The 25030-nt window shown below is 39.3% G+C and overlaps 1 protein-coding gene across 1 annotated transcript in view; it reads left to right on the top strand.

Moving 5' to 3' along the window:
• cntln (centlein, centrosomal protein) overlaps positions 1 to 25030 on the top strand; it is a 465635-nt gene that overhangs the window by 383505 nt on the left and 57100 nt on the right. Inside the window, exons 21-22 of the mRNA XM_048527488.2 lie at positions 265 to 362; positions 14148 to 14274. Of these exons, the coding sequence (XP_048383445.2) occupies positions 265 to 362; positions 14148 to 14274 (225 nt within the window). The remainder of the gene's footprint in view (positions 1 to 264; positions 363 to 14147; positions 14275 to 25030) is intronic.

Here is a 25030-nt window from a genome sequence, read left to right as displayed (position 1 = left end):
TCATAATTTTAAACAGCTTCTTTCAAATCACACAAATGAAAAAAAAACTCATCTACTTAAGGAAGTGAAAAATAAGTAAATAAATTATAGAGTTCTGTTTTCTAGCTATACATGAGTATAAAAGTTAAAGACAACATGGAACATGTCATGCTTACCAGATCTAAAAAAATTACCATTGGAATAAATTTGAAATAATGAAAATTGGATTTTTAAATCAAGCTTTTGTTTTCTTATCCAAACTAAATATTTGTTTTTCTGATGCAGAATGCAACAAATGAGATTTCAAAGCATTTAGCTACCAACAAAACCCTAAAAGCTGACCAGCAAGAGAAGGATGAACAGATTCAGCAATTGCAGGAAAGGTAGGAATAGTGCTGCAGTTTGTTGTGTGTGGCGCAGCCTAGTGGTTGCCTTTCTTAAATAAACACCTCTTTAGATGCAATGTATTCTAACTTACAATAAAAGTATGTAATTTATAGCAGTAAAATTTAGAAATCATCTGTGTTATATCATTAATTTAAATATATTAAATGCAGAACAACAATTGGTTCATTCTTTGTCTTGGATACATATAATGAATATTTTTGAATTTAAAATACCATAATAATTACATTAGTAGCATCCATTAATTTCATGAGCAGCTAAGAACACATGATTATTGGTAATGGATAGAAAATCTAAACCTTTGGTGCCACTTCAGGTTAACTAGATGCGAGTGTTGCTGGCAAGACCAGCATTTATTGTTGATCCCCAGTTGACCCACGAGATACTGTAGTGAACTGCTTTTGTGAAAGGCACAGTGCTGTTAGATAGGGAGTTCCAGGATTTATATACAATGATAATGAATGAAAGGCAACTGATATGCAACTTGGTGTGTGACTTGGGTTGAAGATTGGGAATGACGATTTTCCCATGTATTTTCTGCCCTTTGACTTGCGGCATAGCATCCTTTGGTAGTACACACTGCAATCATAGTGTATCAGTGGGGGAGGGAGAAAATGTTTGAGAACATATCAAATCGGAGCAAGGGTGGGCCTTTTGGCTCCTCAAGCCAACATTGCTATTCAACAAGACTATGTCTCATCTGCCCCAGGCCTCAACTCTTTTGTGCCAGTTCAGTATATGGAGCCAATCGACTCCATGACACTTCAAAAATTGATCTGCATCTTCTTAAAATAGCTTCCACAAGTTTGGAGCGTAGAGAATTCACTATCTGCTGGAAAAAGAAATCTTTTACCGCACTATTGGTAACATCTCAACATCTACATCATCAAGGTCCCTCAGAATCTTGTATGTTTCTATAAAGCCATTCTTCATTCTTCTAAACTCTCATAAATAATCTAACTTGATTAGCTTTTCTTGATAAGACAACCATTTCATCCTAGCAATCATAACAGTGTATCTCTTTTGTACAGCCTTCAGTACCAACAAATCCTTTTATAAATGCGGGGACCATAACTATAAAGTACACCAAGTGAAGCCTCACCAACACACTGTACAATCCTAACAAGACTTCCCTGTTTTTAAGTTCTAACCCCTTAGCAATATAGGGTAAAATTCTAGTTGATTTCTTGTTTTGTTGTTTCACCTGCATGCTAACTTTTGTGTTTCATGCACAGGAACACGCAGATGCCTTCGTGCTGCAATTGTTTGGCGTCTCTGTCTATTTGAATAATAGTCTAACATTTGATTCATCCCATCAAAGTTCATGACCTCACAATTTCCTGCAATCAACTCCATCTGGCAAGTTTTTGCCTGCTTATTCAATCTATCAATATCCCCTTGAAAATTCCTGATGCCCTCAATGCAGCAAGTCCTCCCACCTATTTATGTCTCATCAGTAAATTTGCATACATTACACTCTGGCCTGTCCTCTAAATCATTAACATAGATAATAAATAGTTGAAGTCCCAGGAACAATTTTTTGTAAAACCCCACTAGTAGCAACTTTCCAATCTAAAAGCTCTCATTTTTTACCAACTCCCTGTCTTCTATGTGTTAACCAGTCCTCAATCCATGTTAATATATTAACCACTCCCCTACCCCAGTCTGAGAGTTCCAGTCATGTGCAAAAACTGTTTTATGTGGCACCTTGTAGAATACCTTGTGAACATCCGAATACACTGCATCCCCTTTATTGATACTGCTTATCATATCCTGAAAGAATGCTAGCAAATTTATCAGACATAATTTCCCTTCCACAAAACCATCTTGACTGTGTTTGATTGCATTAAACTTTTCAAAATGCCTTGCTAATTCTTCCTTAATTAATGGACTGTATTTTCTCGATTAGAAGTTATGTTAACTGGACTATATTTTCCTGCTTTCAGTCGCTCTACCATCTTGAACAGGGGCATCACACTAGCAGTTTTCCAATCTGCTGAAACCTTCTGGAATCAAATGAGTTCTAGAATATTTTAACTAATGCCTCCATCTATATCTGCTGCTACCTTCTTGGGCACCTTTGGATGCAAGCCATGAGATCCTGGTCTGCCATCTGCACCATTAGTTTGTCAATTACTTTGTCCCTTGTGATAGAGACTGTTACAAAATTGTTCCTCCATTAGCTCCTCACCTAACTATTATTTTTGGGATGTTTATACTGTCTTCCACCTTGAAGACTGATGCAAAATATCCATTTAAGTTATCTATGATTTTCTTTTCTCCCCCCATTATCAATTCCCCAGTTGCATCCTCAAATGTTCCCACGCTCACTTAGCAGTTTCTTTCTTTTTATTTATCCATAGAAGCTCTTGCTGTTTGTTTTTATATTTACTGCCAATTTACTTTAATAATTAATTCCCTCTCTCTTTATTATCTTTTTAATCATTTGTTGCTTGTTCTTTAAAAATTCCTAAATCTTCTTACCTACAACTAGCTGCTGTTTTGTTTGGCTTAGTTTTTGATTGGATACTCTTAATGGAAGGCTAGAGGAGCCCACATGCTATCTATGTTGTACAGGCTCTGCCGTGTATATTTCTGACTGTCCTCGTGGATAGATTGGTGGCTACTGTAGGCAGCAGATCCAGCAGAGCACCTATGGGCTGTCAGAAATGCAAGAAGATCTGCACTTCACTGCTTTAGTCGTTGGTGTTCAACACCAACAGTGAGGCAGTGAGTGAGCCATGAACAAAGAGATTGAGTGCTGTGAAAAGCGAGCTATGAAGCCAGAGACGCACAGTTTTCAAATGCATGAGTTGGGTGTCTTTCCTTGCACATAAAGCAGCCTGGCAGCAGTAAGATACAGAGCTGATGGTCCAAAGGACCCCTTCTCCATTGTATGATTCTATAAGGTGCTAGTGAGCTACAAAACGCAATATTCAAGTGCTAAACTCTATTAGATATGCTATGATGATGTGGTGCTGATGCCATCTTTGGTTGGAGGGTACAGGTGGTCACTGCTGACAGTACACTAAAATGTTGGGAAATGCTGACAAGCTGAAAGCCTGGAGAAGACATCAGGAAGCTGCAGCCACCAGACAATCACTCTGACTTTGACATTGTGAATTGGCATGTTTTAGTTCCTCTCAACTATTTAGGATACCAGCAGCCTGCATGTAAATGAGACAAGATTAGATAATAATAAGACGTAATACATGCTAATAAGTGCCTCACTGTTCACTAGCAAGATTTTCATTTAACTGTTGAAACCTTAAGTGGACAGTCAAACTAATTTTTTCTGAATGCCAAAAATCCTATTTTTCCTTAAACAAAAAAAATCCAAATAACTGCAGATGCTGGAAATCAGAAACAAAAAATCAGAAGCTCACAGAAGAATGGTCACTGGACCTGAAACATTACCTCAGCTTTCTCTCCACACAAGGCACCAGACCTGCTGAGATTTTCCAGCAATTTCTGATTCTGTTTCCCATTTTTACTTTCTCGCTTTAGTTTCCTTATTGTTTACTGTTGCCAACATCATTCAGGGTCCATGGAAGTTCCACCTAGTGCATTTGTTCAATGGTGAGAAACTTTGAACTTGATTTCCAAAGAGACCTAGATGTCCTTGTTCACAAGCGTTTGAAAGCTAACATGCGGGTGCAATAAGCCATTAGAAAAACAAATAGTATATTGGACTTTATCTTGTAAACAAATGCTTTATCAATAAAGATTTCTTGCAGGACTTGGTTGAGACTGCATTTAGAGTATTGTGCAGATTTGAATTTCTTACGTAAAGAAAGATAAATTAGGAACAGCAGGAGTGCAACTAAAGTTCCTCTGATGCCATGTTTGTATTCTGATGAGAGATTGATGAGACTAGATCGATATTCCAAAGAGATTTGCAAGAATGTGAGATGATCTCTGTGAAATGTGAAAAAATTCTTACTGGCATTAAAGGGTATGTGAAGGAAGGATGTTTCCTGTGGCTTGGGGGTCTGGAACCAGGGAGCACAGTCTTAGAATAAGTGAAAGACTGTTTAGGATTAGAGATGAGGAGAAATTTCTTCAGCTAGCGGGTGGTGAATCTTTTGAATCTCGACCTCCGAGAGGTCTAGCATCTCAGTCATTTAATGTATTCAAAACAGAGTTCGATATATAACTAGATATTAAAGGCATCAAAGATTTATGGGGTAGTCTAGGAAAGCGGTATCGAAAGAAAAGACCAGCTATCATATAGCTGGAATTGTGGATTAACATCTTCTGTTCCTGCTCCTGTCTCCTATGGCAAGGACACAGAATGCACTCTGAGTGGGTGATTTCAATGCCCGTCATGAAGAGGGGTTCAGCAGTTCTGCTACTGACCAAGCTGGTCAAGCCCTAAAGGTCACTGCTTATGGTTATAGTCTTTGCGAGGTAGTAAGAAAACCAAGAAGAGGAATAATATTCTTGATTTCATTCCCATCAATCTGCCTGTCCCAGATACATTTTTCCATGACAGTATCAGTAAGAGGGACCACTACACAGCCCTTGTGGAGATGAAGTACACAGAGAATAGCATCCATCATGTTGTTGTGGCACTACAGCTGTGATAAATAGGATAGACTTCAAACAGATCTGGCAACTTAAGACTGCACATCAATGATATGTCCAGCACATCCCCCACTCTATTATTACCAATACGCAAGGAGATCAACGCTCGTTCATTGAAGTGCAGGAGGGATTGCCAGGAGCAGCCCACGTGTACCAATAAATAAGATATCAAACTCTTGAAGCTACAAAACAGGACTACTTGCATACCAAATAGAATAAGCAGCAAATGATACATGTGGCTAAGCAACTTTACAGCTTATGGATCAGAACAAAGTTTTGCAGTCCTTCCACATTCAATTGTAAATGGTTGTGGACAACTAAACAACTCACCAGAGGAGGAGATTCCTCAAATATCTCTATACTCAAGGATGAGAATCCTTGCAAAAGATAAGGCTAAAACATTGACAACAATCTTCAGTCAGAGTGCCTATGGGTTAATCCATTTCAGTCTCTCCCAGTGATCCTCAATGTGACAGATGCCAGTTTTTAGCCAATTTGATTCACTGCACGTACTATCAAGAAATAGCCGAAGCACTGGATACTTCAGAAGCTATGGGTTCTGGGAGCATTCCAACAATAGTACTGAAGACCTGTGCTCCAGAACTTGTTGCATACCTAGCCAAGATATTTTAGTACGACACTGGCATTTATCCGACAGTCTGGAAGATTGCCCATTTGTGTCCTTTATATGAAATGCAGGACAGATTCAACATGGCCAGTTAATGCTCCATCAGTCTACTCTTGATAGTCAGTAAAGCAACATTTGCTTATCAGTAATCTGCTCATAAGAACATAAAAATTTTGCCATTTGATATGATCGTGACTGATCTCATCTTGGCCTCAAATGCATTTTGCTGCCCACTCTCCATAACCATTCAACCCATTACTAATTAAAAATCTGTATATTTCAGTCTTTAAATTTACTCCATGTCTCAGTATCTACTGAACTCAGATACTGAATTCCACAGATTCATGAACCTTCGAGAGAAGTTATTTTTTCTTTTTTCTGTTTTATGTCTATTATCTTTTATCCTAAAGCTATCACCTCTCATTCTAGATTGCCCCTCATGAGGAAACATCCTGTCTCCTTTATCATTTTATATCTCAATTAGATCTCCCCTCATGCTTCTAAACTCTGGATAATACAGGCCTAAACCTTTCAGTCTGTCTACTTAAGACAATCCGCTCATCCTTGGAATCAATTAATGAACTTTTTCTGAACTGTCTCCAATACAACAACATCCCTCCTCAAGTAAGAGGACCAAAAGCAATGCAATATTCCAGGTACAGTCACACTAATGCCTTGCCTTGTGTAGTTGTACTTTTATACACTATTCCTTTGGCAATAAATGCCACAATTCTATTTGCCTTTCTTATTACCTGCTGTATCCGCATATTAACGTCATTGGTGCCTATTGGAGACTGCCAGGGCATCACACGTCCATATCTAATTTCAGCCCTAGTTCAACTTGGACATAAAAGTTGAATTTCAGGGTAAGATGAGAGTAACTGCCCTTGACATCAAAGCCTCATTTAACTGAGTATGGCATCAAGAAACGTCAGCAAAACCAGAGTTCATATGAATGGGGGGGAGAAAAACTCTCCAGTCTGTACAGGAATACCAAGCACAACAGTTTAATGGTTGTGATTCTAGGATGTAAGTCATCTCAGCTCTGGAACATAGCTGTTCAGAGTATTATCCTAGGCCTAGCTGTTCTCAGCTGCTTCTTCAACATTTTAATGTCAGAAGTGGAGATGCTTGCTGATGAGTGCACAATGTCCATCACCATTCACAGCTCCTCAGATGCAGAAACAGTCCATATTCAAATGCAGCAAGATCTGGTCAGTAGCCAGTCTAGGTCAAAATCCAGTAACTCCTATCAACGGCATTGTAGGGACACCCACTCAAACCTAGCTGTGGTTTAAAAAGGCAGCTCATCACCACCTTCTCAAGGTTAACTAGGTATGGGCGATAAATGGCCCAGCCAATGGCATGTACATCCCATGAATGAATACAAAGAAATTCCTCTTTCTATTAACTTCTGCCCCTAAGCCAGTTTCAGATCCAAATTACCCTTGGACCTTGTGAACGCTTGATTTTTTTTCTGACCAATTATCACAGAACTTTGTCAACAGGCTTCCTAAAATCCTTGTAGACAACATGAATCATCTTCATCAAAACTCCTAGTTACCTTTCATATTAGTCAGTTATGACTTTCCCTTATCAAAGTCATCCTAACTGTCCTTCATCAATCTGCACCTTAGTTTGTATGCCCCTAGGTTATTTTCATCAAGGTTCTACATTAATAACCTTGACATAACTGGCCTGTTTGTACTGGGTGCATCTCTTCATTCCTTGCTAAACATTGGTACAACATTAAAGTATTCCTGCTCTCTGATGCCATTTCTGTAGCCAGAGAAGATTAGAAAATCGTGGTTATGGGACACCTGTTATTCTCTCTTACAGTTTGAAATACATGTCCTCTGGACTTGGTATTATCGACTTTCAAAGTTCTAAAGTTTACCATTTTCTCTTTTTTTTTAAAACAGTGTATCCAGTGTTTTATCCAGTGTATATGAGTCAGTATTTCACAAGTATCCTCTTTACAATGTCTGCATAATCTTTAAGAGAAACATTGAATCATTCAAGAAGTATATACTGTGATGTCGGAATTCAATGGCCTTTTTCAGTTGGCTGAATTCAACTGCCAAACAGTAATTAAGCAACTAATGAACTATCATGAACAATAGCCATAGCAAAGATCTAATAAAATTAAAGTACTTCACAAATTTCCAAATAGTTTTTAGAAGTTAGATGTAACAAGGAATAATTGTATGTCGTATTAGGCCAGCCATTAATATTCCTTATGAATCAGTACAAATTCTTATTTACAGGATAGCATGCTGTTAACAGGAGTGAATGGTCAGTTAGATTAACATTTATGATTTATACTGTGATATCAAGTTTTGAGCTTTGAGCATCTCCCTTAAATTAAGTGTGCTACCGGGGCTGGTTGGTTGCTGAGGTGTTTGAAGTTCAAATTATTTTACAGATCTCCAATGTCAGCAATGTATGAGTTTACACAACAGCATTGATTTTATGTTCAGATTTTAGAAGCAAAAGGAAAAAGCATGCATGCTGGAAATGTAACACGTTAGTTAACTCAGCCACATTACGGGCATTTGAACAGTCCTTGGATAAGCATTTGGATAGTGATGGGATAATGTAGGGGGAGGGGCTTAGATTAGTTCACGGGTCAGCACATCGAGGGCCGAAGGGCCTGTTCTGCGCTGTATTGTTCAATGTTCTATGTGTAAAACAGAAACTGCTGGCAGAAGTAATTCAGTCCAGTGTGCTGGGAAAGCCAGGTTGATGTTGCAGGCATTAGTGAACTTTTTTCCCAATATTTGTGATTTTTAATGATGATTGATAGTATTTATACCATTTTCCTATTTATTTCTGAAAACCTTTTTTATTTAAGTTTTTAGCTTTCAAGTACTGTTAAGTAATTAAAATGACTTAGTTAATGTAACACCAACAAATTAAAATCCATCCAGTACACATCAATTTATGGCAAAGCATACTAATACTATGCTTTCAGTCAAAAATTACTTTTCGTAAGATTAGTAGCTAATAAGTAAGCATTTATTTTATCACATAGTTGAGTGGTTGAGCACTGAATTGTACAAATCTCAAGATTTCTCAAGAAATCTCAAGATCTTAAGAAAAATCTCAACTACATGGTTTTGACAGATTTAACTTCATCTGGCAGCAGTGTTCATCTGGTTCTAGAGCTGTTGCTGTTGCTTTAATCTTAAAACATATTGTAAAATGAAGTATCCATGTATTTTAAGTAATTTGTAACAAATACAAGGGAATGAAAAGTACGTATTCTATTCAAATAACAGTTTACATTGTGGTCTGGTGTATAGGAGCAAATTACCACAGATGCTGGAGTCATCTAGACTTGAAATGTTAGCTTGTTCTCTCTCCATGGACAATGTCTGACCTGCTGTGATCTCCAGCACTGGTTGTTTTCAGTGATCTGGTGTGTGCTGCCTGTGAAGAACCAGATTCAAAAGTTCCTTTCAAAAAAGATTTAGATAAATACTTGGAGAAGAAAATTTACAGACAGTGGGGAAAAGAGCAGCAGAATTGGGCTAACTGGTTCACTCTTTCAAAAAGCCGGCATGAGTACAATAGATTGAATGACCACCTTCAGTGCTGTATATTTATCCGTAGTTATCATCAAATGCCAGCAGCTTACAGCAGTATGCCAGAAAGACTTCAGTAATCAACATAATTCTACTGTAACACGTGTTCTCATCAATTGAAGAAATAATCTCACTTTTCAAAAAATAAAGTACACTAACCTACAGGTTAGTAATGAAACATATTCTTAATTGGACCAATTCAGACCTCTTCCTGTGCATAAGCTTATGACCAGTTTTAACCCAGTGCTTGGCCCCCTCCAGAGAATCCTATCACAATTTCCTATTGCCCCTTTACTTCTTTCTCCAGTGACATCTTTGTGAGCAGTCTGACTGTTTCTACTCTACAGCAGTATTTTCCTAGGAAATCGATACCCTTTGAAACAAATGCAGTAATCTAAGCATTAAATACTGAATTTTTGAACCTTTATGCCTGTATATGGCAAGATCACAAAACTTCAGACACCCCTCCTCCTGTTTTATTCTCTCATTAGTTTTCCACTTTTTCTCTACCTTTCAATGGTATGACCCATATGAGGAAGCCATGGGACTCACACTAGGGTATGTTGAATATCATGTTAGTTCTTAAGTGGACATTCTATGCTCCCATAACTCTGTTTCATAGCTTGGCAGCATTTTGTTCCCTTGGGACTGTATTTTGTGACAGCTGCATCCTAAAATCTTCAATTTCATCTGCATTTAATTAGTTCTGACTGACAATAACTGCAATTGCCTGAATTGATCTGACTTGGTGAAACAGACTCTAGTTGAACGTTAGTTCAATGACGATAGAGTGATTTTTCTCCCTCTGGTGCAGCCAGATGTATAAAGTAATAGCAATTTTTCAGACCTGACGTACTTAAATCTTCGTATTTCAAAGTTATTTGCATTGGCTATTATATGATAATAATTAAGTTTTCAGTTAACTCCGAGAATGGTAAGCATTGAAATCACACATTTATTTTGTAATTAAAGATGTACAATGTCTGGGACGTTGAATGATAGTTGTGAAAAGGCTGTCAAGAAATGAAAACCAAAAGAACTGCAGATGCTGTAAATCAGGAACAAAAGCAGAAATTATGGGAAAAGCTCAGCAGGTCTGGCAACATGTGTGAAGGAAAAAAGGGAGTTAATGTTTCGGGTCCAGTGACCCTTCCTCAGAACTGGGAAGGGTCACCGGAAACGTTAACTCTGTTTTTTTCCCTTCACGGATGCTGTCAGACCTGCTGAACTTTTCCAGCAGCTTTGTTTTTATGTCTAAAAATGATATGGTTATGCAAGAGAGGCTGAAGTACCAAGGTATTAGGCAGTTTGGCTCTGAAGCTACTTCTTTTAATATTTAGGCTACATTCCATTAGATCCAGGGTACTGAATATCCTTTAGTCCATTTGTTTCCGTAGCACGTTTTCTCTAGTATCTGTGATTGTATTTATTTCCTGTCCCTTTTTTAGAATGCTGTTTAATTTTTCTACTGTGAAGTCGAATGCAAAGTATTTTTTTCAACCTCTTTGCCATTTCCTAGTTCCCCATTATTATTTTTCCAGCAATGTTCTCTACGGGGTTTATGTTCACTTTGGCTTCTCTCTTCCTTTTCATATTTTTAGAAAAACTCTCACCATCAATACATTAGATTGTACAAGAATCTTAAATTGACAATGCTGAAATAACTTAGATGTTTGTCAGATTAAACGGATTAAAGAGACAGGAAAAGGAGAATCCATGGCAGGAAAATAGGTTAAGAACTTTAAAATCAGGGTGTTGCTTATCTCACAGCTATTGTAGGACATTGTTCTACTCACTCATCACTGCTATGCTCATAGTCTGTTTCAGGATTGGGCAGAAGAGCTCTGAATGAGCTCAAGTTCATAGATGGATGGAAGATGGCTAGCAGATATTGGGAATGTTGAGGACAGAAGCAACAAAGGTGTGAATGAATATTTCACCATCCAAGGAGCTGAAGCATAGATGGGCGACATTATAGAGGTAGAAGTATACACTCTGCAAGGTGAAGATGAAGAGGGTTAGACGTTGGCAGTTTGTATAAATAAGCAGACCATTGTCCAAACAGATGGGTGTGTAGGCACATTATTAATAGCTCAATAGTTAGCACTAATTCAACTGCATTCTGAATCCTTTGATTTCCCAGTGAGTTTGCCATGACATGATGTAATTTTTAATCATATGCCATTAGTTTTTTTCACATTGATCAGAATTAATTGAATCATTCAATTTACTCTTTATTCACATCAATCATAATTTTCTCATGATTCATCATGAAGAATTGCAGTTAATCTGTTAAAAACATTTTTAAATCAAATTGTTAGAAGTTGGTTGCAGTTTTCTTCACCATTTTAATATTTTAGCCTTGTCCCTCAATCTTCCATTTTAAATGGTATCTATCTTTTTGTTTTCACTTAAGTTCCCTGAGTTGAACGTTAGTTCAATGATGATAGAGTGAATTTCTGTTTGTAAGTGTACTATGCTCATTAGAAAAGTATAATCCTTTTTCATCCCCAAAACTCAAATCTCAATGGATAACCAGAACACTGAACCTATCAAGAGGTTGTAATATTAAAATAATTTATCTGAAGCATATTATGGTTTTCGATCAATTCTTTTTGAATCACTGTGATCATTATGAGGGAATCTTGAACTGGAAAGCAGGACAGTGTCCAGATCAAGAATCAAATGCCACCATCAAACATAACCCAGCTAGGTGTCCCAAAACACTCCACATTCCATTGTGAGAACAGTACACCTGTGCGCATTGTGAGGAAAACTTGAAGACATCGTGAAGTCTGACTAACTGATATCGAGAGTTTGTGCCAATTTAGTTATTCATTTATGCTTTGGATTCTTGACCCTTGGAGCTGCATTGAGATAGCAGAGCTTGTTTTATAAAAGGATCTTACAACTAGTAGTCACAATGAGATATATACTGGAGTAGTGTCCAATTTCTCACCCAGGGTTGTAGAAGGGAATGACCAATGATGAAGGTGCAAGTTAATGGAATGGTGCACAGAGCACAATTTTCAAATAGTTTACTTGATCTTGCAAAATTGATTTAAGAAATTTAATTAGACTGCACTGTTGTATGAGCACTCCACCATCCTCAACATTATAGCAATACAGTTACTGCAACTTTCAATAATACAGGACTTTGTTTTATCTTCAAATCTTACCTTGTCCCTAATTTGTATAATACTAATTCCACATTGACTGGTTTGCTCTTTATCCTATTTAAAGACTAGTTCTTTGACTAACAGGCCTTGTGGCAAAGGGATTTATTGGACTATATATCTGAACACATTAAAAATGTAAAATTTAATGAAATATATTTCCTTTCCTTCAGGGATAACATCAATTTAAAAAGAATTTCAGCCATAAAATGCTGCTTGAATCAACTAAGTACATTTCATATATTCATTTCACGTGACTCATTTTCATTGCAATATCTTTTACCTTTGTTCAACAGCAAGGAAACATTTTTTTAGAAGCTTATTTCAAATTTGTGCAGCGCAAAGTGATTTGTGGAGGTGCATACAAACCAAATTCTACGTTTGTTTTCAGGATAGTAAAATGTAGGGTATGCAGGTTTGATTGATCTTAGTAAGGTAATAAGTCAGCACAACATCGTGGGCCAAAGGGCCTATACTGTGCTGTACTGTTCTACTTTCTGTGTTTAATAAATGCTCGTTGTTATATTTAACATAGTTTACTACCGACTGTCCAGAACAAAATATCTTACGATCAAAGTTCATTTATTATACAGAAGTTGTACAATATATGTACTTACAAAGATATTGTGAAAATTTAAGGTACCTCAATTGCATTGCTGTTTGTAATGGACTTAGTAGGTATCAGATATTTTGGCTGTAACAAAACTTTCCTGGCCTCCCATCTTATGTCATCCATAAGCTTACTTTCATCCAAACTCTGCCACCTGATCTGACTTTCGCCAGATATGTTCACCCATTATCCATGGTTTTATTAACCTACATTGTCTCCCTATTCAGCAAATTCAGATAATTGTTTTTAAATTTCTCCACTGACCTCTGCTGTTTTTGCCCCACCAAAGTCCTCTTGCCTTTTGATGTTTTGAGATCTCTGCTCTCGGATTACTAGGGTGTTTTGCATCTTCATTTTCAATCTCTGCATCATTCAGAGTGGTATCTTGATTTGTCAAAGCCCTAAGCTCTGGAACTTCCTTTCTAAACATCTCTGCCTGTTTGCTTGCCTTTCCTTTAATAAGATAGTTCTTAAAATCTACATCTTTGACTCATCTTTTGTTCACCTACCCTAATATTTTCTCATTATTAGGTCAGTCTCAAATTTTGTTTGGTAAAATTCCTATGACGTACTTAATAATATATTCCTAAGCTAAAGACATTGTCATCATTTAACAGCTTTTAGGCTTAACACTTTTCAACTTGTTTCTGTATTATTTTCTTCGAATTTCCAGTCTATAATTGCTCCAATTGAAAATTGCCACTTTGCAATATTGAGGATTTGGGAAAATTGTGGTCTAAAAAAATTAACAAATTAAATACCCAATGTGATTTATGCTACTAATTTTAATTTGCTATTGTGTGGAAAGTAAGTATATTTATAAAATGAAGAATACTGTATTCAAAGACGCAAAAGCAATGTTCAGTAAATGCTGGAAATTGTAAGTGAAAACAAAACTTGATGGAAATGTTAAGCAGATCAGAAAACATCTGTCAGGAAGGAAGGTGTTAATATTTCAGTTTGATGATCTGACTTGCAAAGTGTTTCTACCATTTTTCGTTTTAATCGCTGATTTTGATTACTTACATATCTTTTCCACATAAATTACACATGCAACCCATTTGAAATATGGATGTTAATTGTTTTATATCAACTTTGAAAAAATACTGGTAATTATTACCTGAGCTCGACTTTAGGTAGTAACTGGATTTTATCTTTGTTGTATTTCTCTGCAGGATTGGTCGTATGGAAAGAGACATCAGCATGAAGCGACAGTTAGTGGATGATCTTAAATTAAAACTGAAAACAAATCAGGAAAATGACAAAATGTATAAAGGATTGTTGGAAGATATGGAAAAGAAGGTAATTGTTGTTATTGAGTTTCTTAATTAAAGATTGGGCATTTTTTGATTTGCTCAAAGATGCAGGACCATATTTTATAACTTGCCTTGTAAGTTTCAAAAAAATCTTTTCTGCAAGCCTTTGCCCTAATGTGATTTAATTCCCCAGCTGTCCTGTTTTACTGATCTTTGTTACATCGCTATGAAAAGTGCAAAATATAGGACAATCACATAATCCAAGATTAGAAAGATTGGAGATAATGCGGTATGGAGCTGGAGGAACACAGCAGGCCAGGCTGCATCAGGGGAGCAGGAAAGTTGACATTTCGGTTTGGGACCCTTCAGATTTGGGGAGGGGTAAGGGAGCTCAGAAATAAATAGATAGAGGAAGGGTGGGGCTGGGGAAGGTAGGTGGGATGGTGATAAGTGATTGCAGGTAGGGAGTGGTGCGGATTGGTCAGTGTGGTGGGAGGGGTGGATAGGTAGGAGGAAAGATGGACAGGATGTGTCAGGTCAAGAATGCAGGGCTGAGAGGGTGGGTTGGTCATGGGATGAGGCCAGGAGTGGGAAATTTCCCACCTATCTGACCCTCCCACCTCAATGACCAATCCCCACAACTGCCTATCTGCACTCGCCTTTCACCATCGCACCTACCTTCCCCAGCACCACTGCTCCTCTCTATTTACTTCTGTGCTCCCTTCTCTCACCCCATTTCTGAAGAAGGGTCCAGATTTGAAACATCAACTTTTCTGCTCCCTTGATGCTGTCTGGCCTGCCATGTTCCTCCAGCTCTACACTGTGTTATCTCTGACTCCATCATCTGCAGTTCTTACTGTCCCTGAGTGATAAAGATTAGAAGCAATTTTCCCAAGTTACTCTTCTGGAAGGGTAGCTCCTACTTGCAGGAAGTATAAGGCCGAGGAGAGAAAACATGATGGGAAAGATTACAGTTAAAGTCCTACCCTACTTTGTAATAACATACTATTTCATACCTACAAAATTCTGTTCAGTTTATAATTAATTAATTGAAAAATATTTGACACGAATCACAATTCAGGTCATGTGCCACAATTGTAACATATGGCGATTGTGGAAAGCATTGCGATCCCCGACAAACATCTTCCGCAATTCTGTGCATCTTGAGAAAATTCAGGTCAGAGTTGTCGATCGAATGCTGAGGTGCAGATATTGTGAGGATATAGAGAGGGACCAAGTTATCTGAACACCTGGAGTCAGATGATGGTCACTCCATTAAGGTAGTGGTAGGGGTCTGGTTAGTGGTCATATACAGGCAAGTGTAACTGAACATCAGCCATGTAGGGAGACCCCAGATCCCATTCTGAAGGAGCTTTGACATTTGTCCTTTCAAACAGGTAGTGTTCTTACTGCTTGTGTGGGTGAGAACAAAGTCTATTAGGTGGATGAACAAACTGAATAGTGTTGAAATACAGGAAGCCATTCAAGTGTGGGTAGCAAAAAAAGAATGTTATGGTGATATAGTATTGTAGCAGATGTGGGGGATGGTTTCTGTCTGTCACTAACAAATGAATGTTTGGCATGAGAATATTCAGGAAGGAATAAATCCAAAAATAAAATGAGAAATACTGAGGCTGTTATTTGGCAGAGTCAACCAGGTGGAGACAGAATACTTAACAAAGTTAATAGGGTATTAATGATGAGGCTATGTTAGGGCAAAAAAGATACACATGCTGTGTTTATGCAAAATAGTCACAACAAATAGTTGAATTTATTGGTTCTGATATCATAGCTATTTTGAGCAAAGAGTAATTTGGTAATATTGAACTTCCATATTACTTGAAAAAATACACACTTTGTCAAAACATTTTATCTTTCACTCATCAGGCCAATTTGCAAGAAATACCACTGTCAGGGAAAAACAACATTTATGCTTAATGAGAGGAGAGTTGGTCACGAATTTGATTGGGGAAACAACACCATAATGGTATTGTTGCTAGATGTGTAGTCTAGAGACTGAAGTAACATTCTGAGGACTGATTTTGCATACCACCATGGCAATTTCACAAATAAATTGAGCAACAACCAGACATAGTCATAGTCAAGAGATTGTGATGGTCTTGAAGACTGACACATACCTCGTTATTTTGTGAACTCTTGGCAGAACAGACACAGCAGAATAGATGGCACAGTGGTATGCAGTCAGGAGGAGTTGTCCTTGGAGTCCTCAACATTGATTCTAGGACCCGTAAAGCCTCATGGAATCAGGTGCAGAATCTTTCTGATTAGCACATAATTCCCTTCCCTCAGGTGATGAACCAGTACTCCTCAATATTGAACACCACTTGGAGGAATCACTGAGAGTGACAAGAATGCACACTGTACTCTGGTTTGGGGTGGCATATTTGATTTCTATCACCATGGAACGTGAGACAGTGCCATTACTTAGGAGTCAGTCAAGTCCTAAAGCACATAGCTGCTAGACTAGGTCTGCTGCAGGTGGTAAGGGAAAAACGAACTTGTCCCCATCCTCACTAGTCTGCCTGTTACTGACGTATCTAACCATAATCACATCAATAGGAGTGAATATCACATAGTCCTTGTCGAGATGAAGTTCTGTCTTCACATTAGGGATACCCTCCATCATATTGTGGGGCACTATCCATGTGCCAAGTTGGAGGAATGTTGAACAAATCTAGCAAATCAAAACTGGACATCCATGATGTGCTGTGGGCCATCACCAGCAATAGTAGACAACCGGTAACCTCACGGCCCAGCATATTGGCCACTGTATCATTATTGTCAAGCCTACTCTGGTTCAAGAAAGAGTTCAGCAGTGTACGACTGGAACAACATCAAGCGTGTTTAAAATTGAGGGGTAAGACTGGTGAAACGGTACAAAATAATTTGTACACCATACAGGGTAGGCAGAATGGTGGAGCTAAGTGATTTCACAGCCAATCCTCATTGGATTTAACATCCATGGTCCTGACTTACCTGTCCTGAACGCTGGTGGACAATTAAACAACTCACTGGAGGAGGAGGCTCTATAAATATTCCCATCCTTAATTATGTGAGATCCCAGAACATCAGTGCAAAAGTTAAGGCTGAAGCATTTTCAGCAATCTTAGTCAAAAGTGCTACTTCTCCAGACGTCTGCAGCATTACAGATGCCAGACCTCAGCCAATTTAGTTAACTCCACATGATATCATGAAACAACTGAAGACACTGAAAGCTGTAAAGTCTCCAAGCCCTGACAATATACCATCTACAACAAGTACTATAGCACTAGCCTTGCCCTGTACCAAGCTGTCCCAGTACAGGAACATTATTAGCATGTATCTAAAAATGTGGAAAATTATCCAGGTATGTCCAGGACGCATGAAACAGCACAAATCAAACCCAGCCAAATAACAGCTTATCAGTCTATTTTCAATTGCCTGTATAGTGATTGCAGGGGTCATCAACAGCACTTGCTCGGAAATAATCTTCTCACTGGCTCTCAGTTTGGGTACTGCCAGGATCACTGCTCCTAATGTTGTTAAGAACTAAACTCCAGAGGTGAAATGAGTGTCTTCCCGTGACATCAAAGCAGGATTTGACCGCTTGTAGCGTCAAAGAGTCTTAGCAAAATCAGAGTCAGTTGGAATTGGCAGGGAAGTAGAGGGAGACTCATCACTATTTGGAGTTGTACTTATCACAAAGGAAGATGATTGTCATTAGAAGTCAGCCATCTGAGCTCCAGACATTACAACAGAACTTCCTCATGTTAGTGTCCTAGGCCCAACCTTTTATATGTGTAGATATATACTATGGCTACTACAGACCCAGTCAATTTAACCTCTGTAGTGGGTAAACTTCCAGAGATAGTGAGTGGGGATAGAATTAGTAGACACGTGGAAAACAGTGAGTTGATTAGGAGAGTCAGCCTGGATATCTAAAAGGGAAATCATGTCGAAGTAACTTGCTGAAGAGGTAACCAAAATGTCGAAGAGTGTGTTGCTGTTGATGTGGTGTACATGGATTTTCAGAATGTAGTTGATACAGTGCCACACAACAGACTTGTGATGACGGCTGTAGAACATGGAACAAAAGAGGCAGCAGCAACTTGGATTCAAAATTCACTGAGCGATAGGTAACAAGACAGTAATGGTCAATGGATATTTTCAGGCTGCAGGAGGATTTGTAGTTGAAATCCCCAGGGTTCAACATTGGATTGACTAGCTTTTCCTGATGTAGATTAGTGACCTGGATTTTGATGTACAGGTGACAATTTTAAATCTTGCAGATGATGCAAACTCAGGAAGAATTGCAAACTGTGATGAAGATAGCGTAGAACTCCAAAAGGACAAAGATTAGTTGGTAGAGTGAGCAGATAGCTGACAGATGAGTTTCAATGCAGAGAAATATGAAGTGATGCATTTTGGTAAGATGAATATTGAAGCACAATATAAAATAGGGAGAACAATGCTTAAGGTCCAAGGACAGAGGGACCTGAGAGTATATGCCATCGTTGGAAGTGGGAGAATAGGCAGAGACAGCAGTAAATAAAGTATGCACTCCTTGGTTTTATTAATAGCGGCTTACAGTACAAAAGCAAGGAGATGATGCTGAACTTATATAAGACATTTGTTAGACTTAAGCTATTGCGTACAGTTCTGTTTGCCTTTTTGGAAGAAGGATGTGAATGCATTGGAGATATTTGTAAAAAAGTGACTTACGAGAAAGATTCCAGGAATAAAAATCTACAAATAAGAGGGCAGATTACAGAAGGTTGGACTGTTATAGAGTCATAGTCATATAACAGGGAAACAGACCCTTCAGTCTAACCAGTCCATGCCAAACATAATCCCAAACTAAACTCGTCCCACCTGCCTGCTCCTAGTTCATATCCCTCCAAATCTTTCCTATCCATGTACTTATACAAATGTTTTTTGAACGTTGTAATTGCGCCCACATCCAACACTTGCTCAGGAAGTTCATTCTACACATGAACAATACACTGTGTAAAGAATTTGCCCATCATTTTTTTTTTTATCTTTCTCCTCTCACCTTAAAAATGTACCTCCTGGTTTTGAAATTCCCTATCCTAGGGAAATAACCCTCATTATTTTATGAAATTCTACAAGGTTGCCACTCAAACTCCTAAGCTCCAGCCTATCAAGCTTTTCTTTATAACTCAAGTCTTCCATACCCAGCAACATCCTGGTAAATCTATTCTGCTTGCTCTGCAGCTTAATAATATCCTTTCTATGACTGGATGACTAGAACAGGGCACAGTATTCAAGAAGAGGCCTCACTAATGCCCTCAACCTGACTTTCCAACTCCTATACTCAAAAGGACTGAGTAATGAAGGCAAGCTTGCCAAACACCATTTTAACCATCTTGCCTATATGTGATGGAAATTTCAAAGAACTATGTGTCTATCCCCTAGGTCCCTCTGTTTTACAACACTATCCAATGCCCTATCATTAGTTATATAAGCCCTATAAGCCCTTGTTTTCTGTACCAAAACGCAGTACCTCGCATTTATCCAGATTGAACTCCATCTGCCATTTTTCAACTCATTGACCCATTTGATCATAATCCCTTTGAATCTTAGAAAACCTTCTTCATTGTCTACAGTGCCATCAGTTTTGATGTCATTTTCAAAACTACTAACCATGCTTTGTGTATTCTCATCCAAATCATTTATATAAATGACAAACAAAAGAGGAGAGAGTTGTCCTTGAAAGTTGCCACCCAGGTTGACAGGGCTGTTAAGGCTTACAGTGTTTTAGCTTTTATTAATAGAGGGATCGAGTTCCGGAACCAAGATGTTATGCTGCAGCTGTGCAAAATTCTGGTGCGGCCGCACTTGGAGTATTGCGTACAGTTCTGGTCACCGCATGATAAGAAGGATGTGGAAGCTCTGGAAAGGGTACAGAGGAGACTTACTAGGATGTTGCCTGGTATGGAGGGAAGGTCTTATGAGGAAAGGCTGAGGGACTTGAGGCTGTTTTCGTTAGAGAGAAGAAGGTTGAGAGGTGACTTAATTGAGACATATAAAATAATCAGAGGGTTAGATAGGGTGGATAGGGAGAACCTTTTTCCTAGGATGGTGACAGCGAGCACGAGGGGGCATAGCTTTAAATTGAGGGGTGAAAGATATAGGACAGATGTCAGAGGTAGTTTCTTTACTCAGAGAGTAGTAAGGGAATAGAACGCTTTGCCTGCAACGCTAGTAGATTCGCCAACTTTAAGTACATTTAAGTCATCATTGGACAAGCATATGGACATACATGGAATAGTGTAGATTAGATGGGCTTCAGATTGGTATGACAGGTCAGCACAACATCGAGGGCCGAAGGGCCTGTACTGTGCTGTAATGTTCTATGTTCTAAGGCTAAGATGAGGTCAGATCGAAATTTGCAAAATAAAGGAGGAACTGTTGCCCCTTATAAAGGGAACAAATATAAAAGCATAGATTTAAAATGATATGCAGAAGAAGTAAAGGTGATATGAGGAAAAACATTTTTCACTCCGTGAGCAGTTTGAGTCTGCAATGGACTCTTGGAACAATGGAAGAGTTAGATTGAATTGAGGTATTCAAACAGGTGTTGGATGGTTATTTGAAAAAAATGTGCAAGCATACACGAAAAAGGCAGGAAGTTGGCACCTAGTAATGATGCCCATTTAAGGTGCTGGTGCAGGCACAATGGGCCAAATGGCCGCCTTCTACACTGGAAGGCTTCTGTGATTCTGGGAAGAGCCGATCAAGACTAAGAATCCTGTGTGACTCACCTTGTGCTTCCTCAAAGCCTGTCCACCATTTAACAGCACAAGTCAAGAATACTCTCCACTTGCCTGGATGAGTAGACTCCAACAACACTCCAAGCACAACACCATCCTGGACAAAGCAGCCCTCTTGATTACTCCAATTCCACCAACCTTCACTCCCTCCTCCATCAATGTGACCCATCCGCTTGACAAACAATAGAGTGTACCGTGCAAAGAATCACTGCATAAGTTCACCAAATCTCCCTAAAAGCACCGTGTAAATCCATACCTATCCAGAACAAGGGCAGCAGATACTTGGACAGGCCACCATCTGCACATTTCTCTCTTTGCCACTCACCATTCCGACTTGAAAATAAATCACTGTTCTTTCAGTACCAGTGGGTCAAAATCAAGCAAGTCCCTCCCATACAGCATTTTGGGTCTACCTGTACCAGACTAAAAGAAAATGGCTTATAAAGTTGCCAGAAATAGTAGCAAACCTAAGGATTGCGAAGGCTTTAAAATACAAATGCCCAAGAACTAATATTAAAGATGAAGGCTTGGGGACCGCTTTGCAGAACACCTCCGCTCAGTTCGCAACAAACAACTGCATCTCCCAGTCACAAACCATTTCCACTCCCCCTCCCATTCTCTAGATGACATGTCCATCATGGGCCTCCTCCACTGCCACAATGATGCCACCCGAAGGTTGCAGGAACAGCAACTCATATTCCGCCTGGGAACCCTGCAGCCATATGGTATCAATGTGGACTTCACCAGTTTCAAAATCTCCCCTTCCCCTACTGCATCCCTAAACCAGCCCAGTTCGTCCCCTCCCCCCACTACACCACACAACCAGCCCAGCTCTTCCCCCCCCACCCACTGCATCCCAAAACCAGTCCAGCCTGTCTCTGCCTCCCTAACCGGTTCTTCCTCTCACCCACCCCTTCCTCCCACCCCAAGCCGCACCCCCATCTACCTACTAACCTCATCCCACCTCCTTGACCTGTCCGTCTTCCCTGGACTGACCTATCCCCTCCCTACCTCCCCACCTATACTCTCTCCACCTATCTTCTTTTCTCTCCATCTTCGGTCCGCCTCCCCCTCTCTCCCTATTTATTCCAGTTCCCTCTCCCCATCCCCCTCTCTGATGAAGGGTCTAGGCCCGAAACGTCAGCTTTTGTGCTCCCGAGATGCTGCTTGGCCTGCTGTGTTCATCCAGCCTCACATTTTATTATATTAAAGATGAAGAGATGGCCTAGTGGTATTATCACTAGAGTATTAATCCAGACTCTAGAATGTCATCCTGGACAGAGCAGCCATAGAGGGACTGAAGCACATGTTTACAAGACTTGTTCCTGAGAAATGTCCTACGAAGAGAGATTAGGGAATCTGAGCCTATTCTCTCAAAAGTTTTGAAGAATGAAAAATGATCATGTTGAAACCTACAGAATAATTAACAAGGCAGATAGGTTAGATGACACTAAGATGTTTTCCCTGTTTGGTGATTCTGAAACCAGAGGACACAGTTGAGAAATAAGCGAGAAATCAAGTAGGACCAAGATGAGAAAATTTTTTTGCTCAGAGTGACTGTTTGGAATTCTCTACCACGAAGGACTGTGGAAGCTCAGTCATTGAATATGCTTAAGTAGAGATTGACAGAATAATAAGTATAAGAATAACAATGTGTAGGAAAAAGCATGGGAGTGGATGAATGGTCATGATTATATTAGACAGTGAAGAAGGCACAATGGGCCGAATGATCTACTCCCGTTCCCATAATCCTGAAATTTAGAAGAATAAGAAGTGATCTTATTGAAACTTGAAATTTTTAAGAGCTTGATACGGTAGATGCTGCGAGGCATTTAAGGTAAAGACTGAAGATCTGAAGAAAGATGCGTACGCTCAGTTGTTGAGGTTATTGAAATTAGAGATTGATGGATATTTGGATACAAAAGAGATCAAGGGAAATGGGGGAAATACAGGAAGATTCTGAGATAGAAGATCACCCCTGAGTTCAGTAAATGGTGGAATAGAAACATAGAAGACAGGAGTAGGATGATGCCATTTGGCTCTTCGAGCCTGCTGTGCCATTCATCACAATCATAGCTGATCAAAAAACTCAATAGCCTAATTCTGCTTTCTTCCCGTAATCTTTGATCCCATTCATCCCAAGCGCTTTGTCTAGCCGCCTCAATGTTTAGGCACCTGCCACTTCCTGTGGTAATGAATTCCACAAGCTCATGACTCTTTACATGAAGGAATGTTTCCTCACCTCCGTTCAAAAGGGTTTACCCCACATCATCAGATTGTGACCCCTTGTCCTGGACATACCTGCCATCAGAAACATTGGCCTTGTTTCCAGGGAGCGGAGTCAGAGAAAGGAGCACCGTTAGAATAAATCTAACTTAGCTCGGGGGTTCACGGCCTTGTTTCCAGGGAGCAGAGTCAGAGAGAGGAGCACCTGGAGCACAATTAGAATAAATCTAATTTGCCTCAGGGATTCATGGCCTTATTTCCAGGGAGCGGAGTCAGAGAGAGGAGCACCTGGAGCAACTGAAACCTAGCTGGAAACATGATGTCACAGGAGAGCTGTTAGGAAATCAGCCCTAAGTTTAAAAAGGACTTTCCAGGACTAATAAATAAATTAACTAACTGGGATTAACTAAGTAATAACTTAATTAACCAAGCAGAGATGACTGGACAGATGATATGCTGTAGCTGTATGATGTGGGAACTGGTTGATCCCATTGCGAGCTGCAGTAACCACGTCTGCTGCAAGCTGGAAGGTTGCTGGAATAACTTCAGCTCAGAATTGATGAGCTGGAATCTGAGCTTCAAACACTGCAGTACGTCCAGGAGGGAGAGAAGTACCTCAATGCTTCATTTCAAGAGACGGTCACATCTTGTAGATTAAGTACTTTAAATTCAGTCAATGATTAGGAACAGCAGTGTATGATTGCAAGTGAAGCAGGCAGGGGAATCCTGAATTCAGGAACAGAGGAGCCTCAGCTCTTGACCTTGTCCAACAGGTATCAGGTACTTGCTCCCTGTGAGGATGAGGAACAAAGCTGTAGAGAGGATGAGCCAACTGACCATTGCAGTATAGTACAGGAAGCCATTCAAGATGGGAGAGCAAAACGACAAATGATAGTTGTAGGGGACTTGATAATTAGGGGGATTGATAACATCCTTTGCAAGCAGGATTGAGAGTCCCACATGGTGTGTTGCTTGCCCAGTGCCAGGGTAAGGGGCATCTCTGACTGGATTGAAAGGATATTGAAACAGGAGGATAAGGTACTGTAAATGATAGAAGTTGTAAAGACTTACCTGCCTTACCCACTACTCACCAATCAGCTCTTTCCCAAAGGCTTAAATTACCATATCCTGCTCCTTTATTTCATGTTAGTACATTTTGTGATAAGTATCCAATGGACAGAGAGTATCAACCCACAAATCGACAAGGAAGAGAATGAAGGCTTATCACCTCAACTTGGGTATAGAAAAGATTTTATGTATAATGTGAAAAAAGGATGTTTTAGATTGGCTCTGGACTACAAACTTCTAAGTGCTTTCAGTTTGAGGCTGAATTTTAATATAGTCGCCATCCTATATATCATTCAATTAGTCCAGCTAGGAAACCAGATAGCTATGTTGTACCTAAAGGATGTATGTATCTGTGCTGGGATTAGGGAAGCCCATAAGAACCTCAGGTTCAATATTGATATTCACTACTAATACATGCAACCTCATAAGATATAGATTCTCATTTTGAAAGCCTTAAGCTACTGTTCTGAAAGACTATATTGCTCTTACCTTATTTAGATTCAGAGTCAGAGGACTAAACGTCGACATAATAGATATTCTATCTTACTGTGATCTCTGTACATCCTAGATTTCTAACTAAAGTAGTATCAGAATTCTGTTTTGCTCAGTGATACCTTTTAACCCTGCTCCATACAAGTCTAACATTTCACTGATGTTAGTCAGATATACTTTGTGTCCAACTATTACTCCAGTTTGTGTCTCCTGAGCCTAAAA

The sequence above is a fragment of the Stegostoma tigrinum genome, chromosome 3 (genome assembly GCF_030684315.1).
Source record: "Stegostoma tigrinum isolate sSteTig4 chromosome 3, sSteTig4.hap1, whole genome shotgun sequence".
NCBI classification, from domain to species: domain Eukaryota; kingdom Metazoa; phylum Chordata; class Chondrichthyes; order Orectolobiformes; family Stegostomatidae; genus Stegostoma; species Stegostoma tigrinum.
The sequence above is the reverse complement of the archived record's forward strand: the minus strand, read 5'-3'. Positions and strand labels throughout refer to the sequence as shown.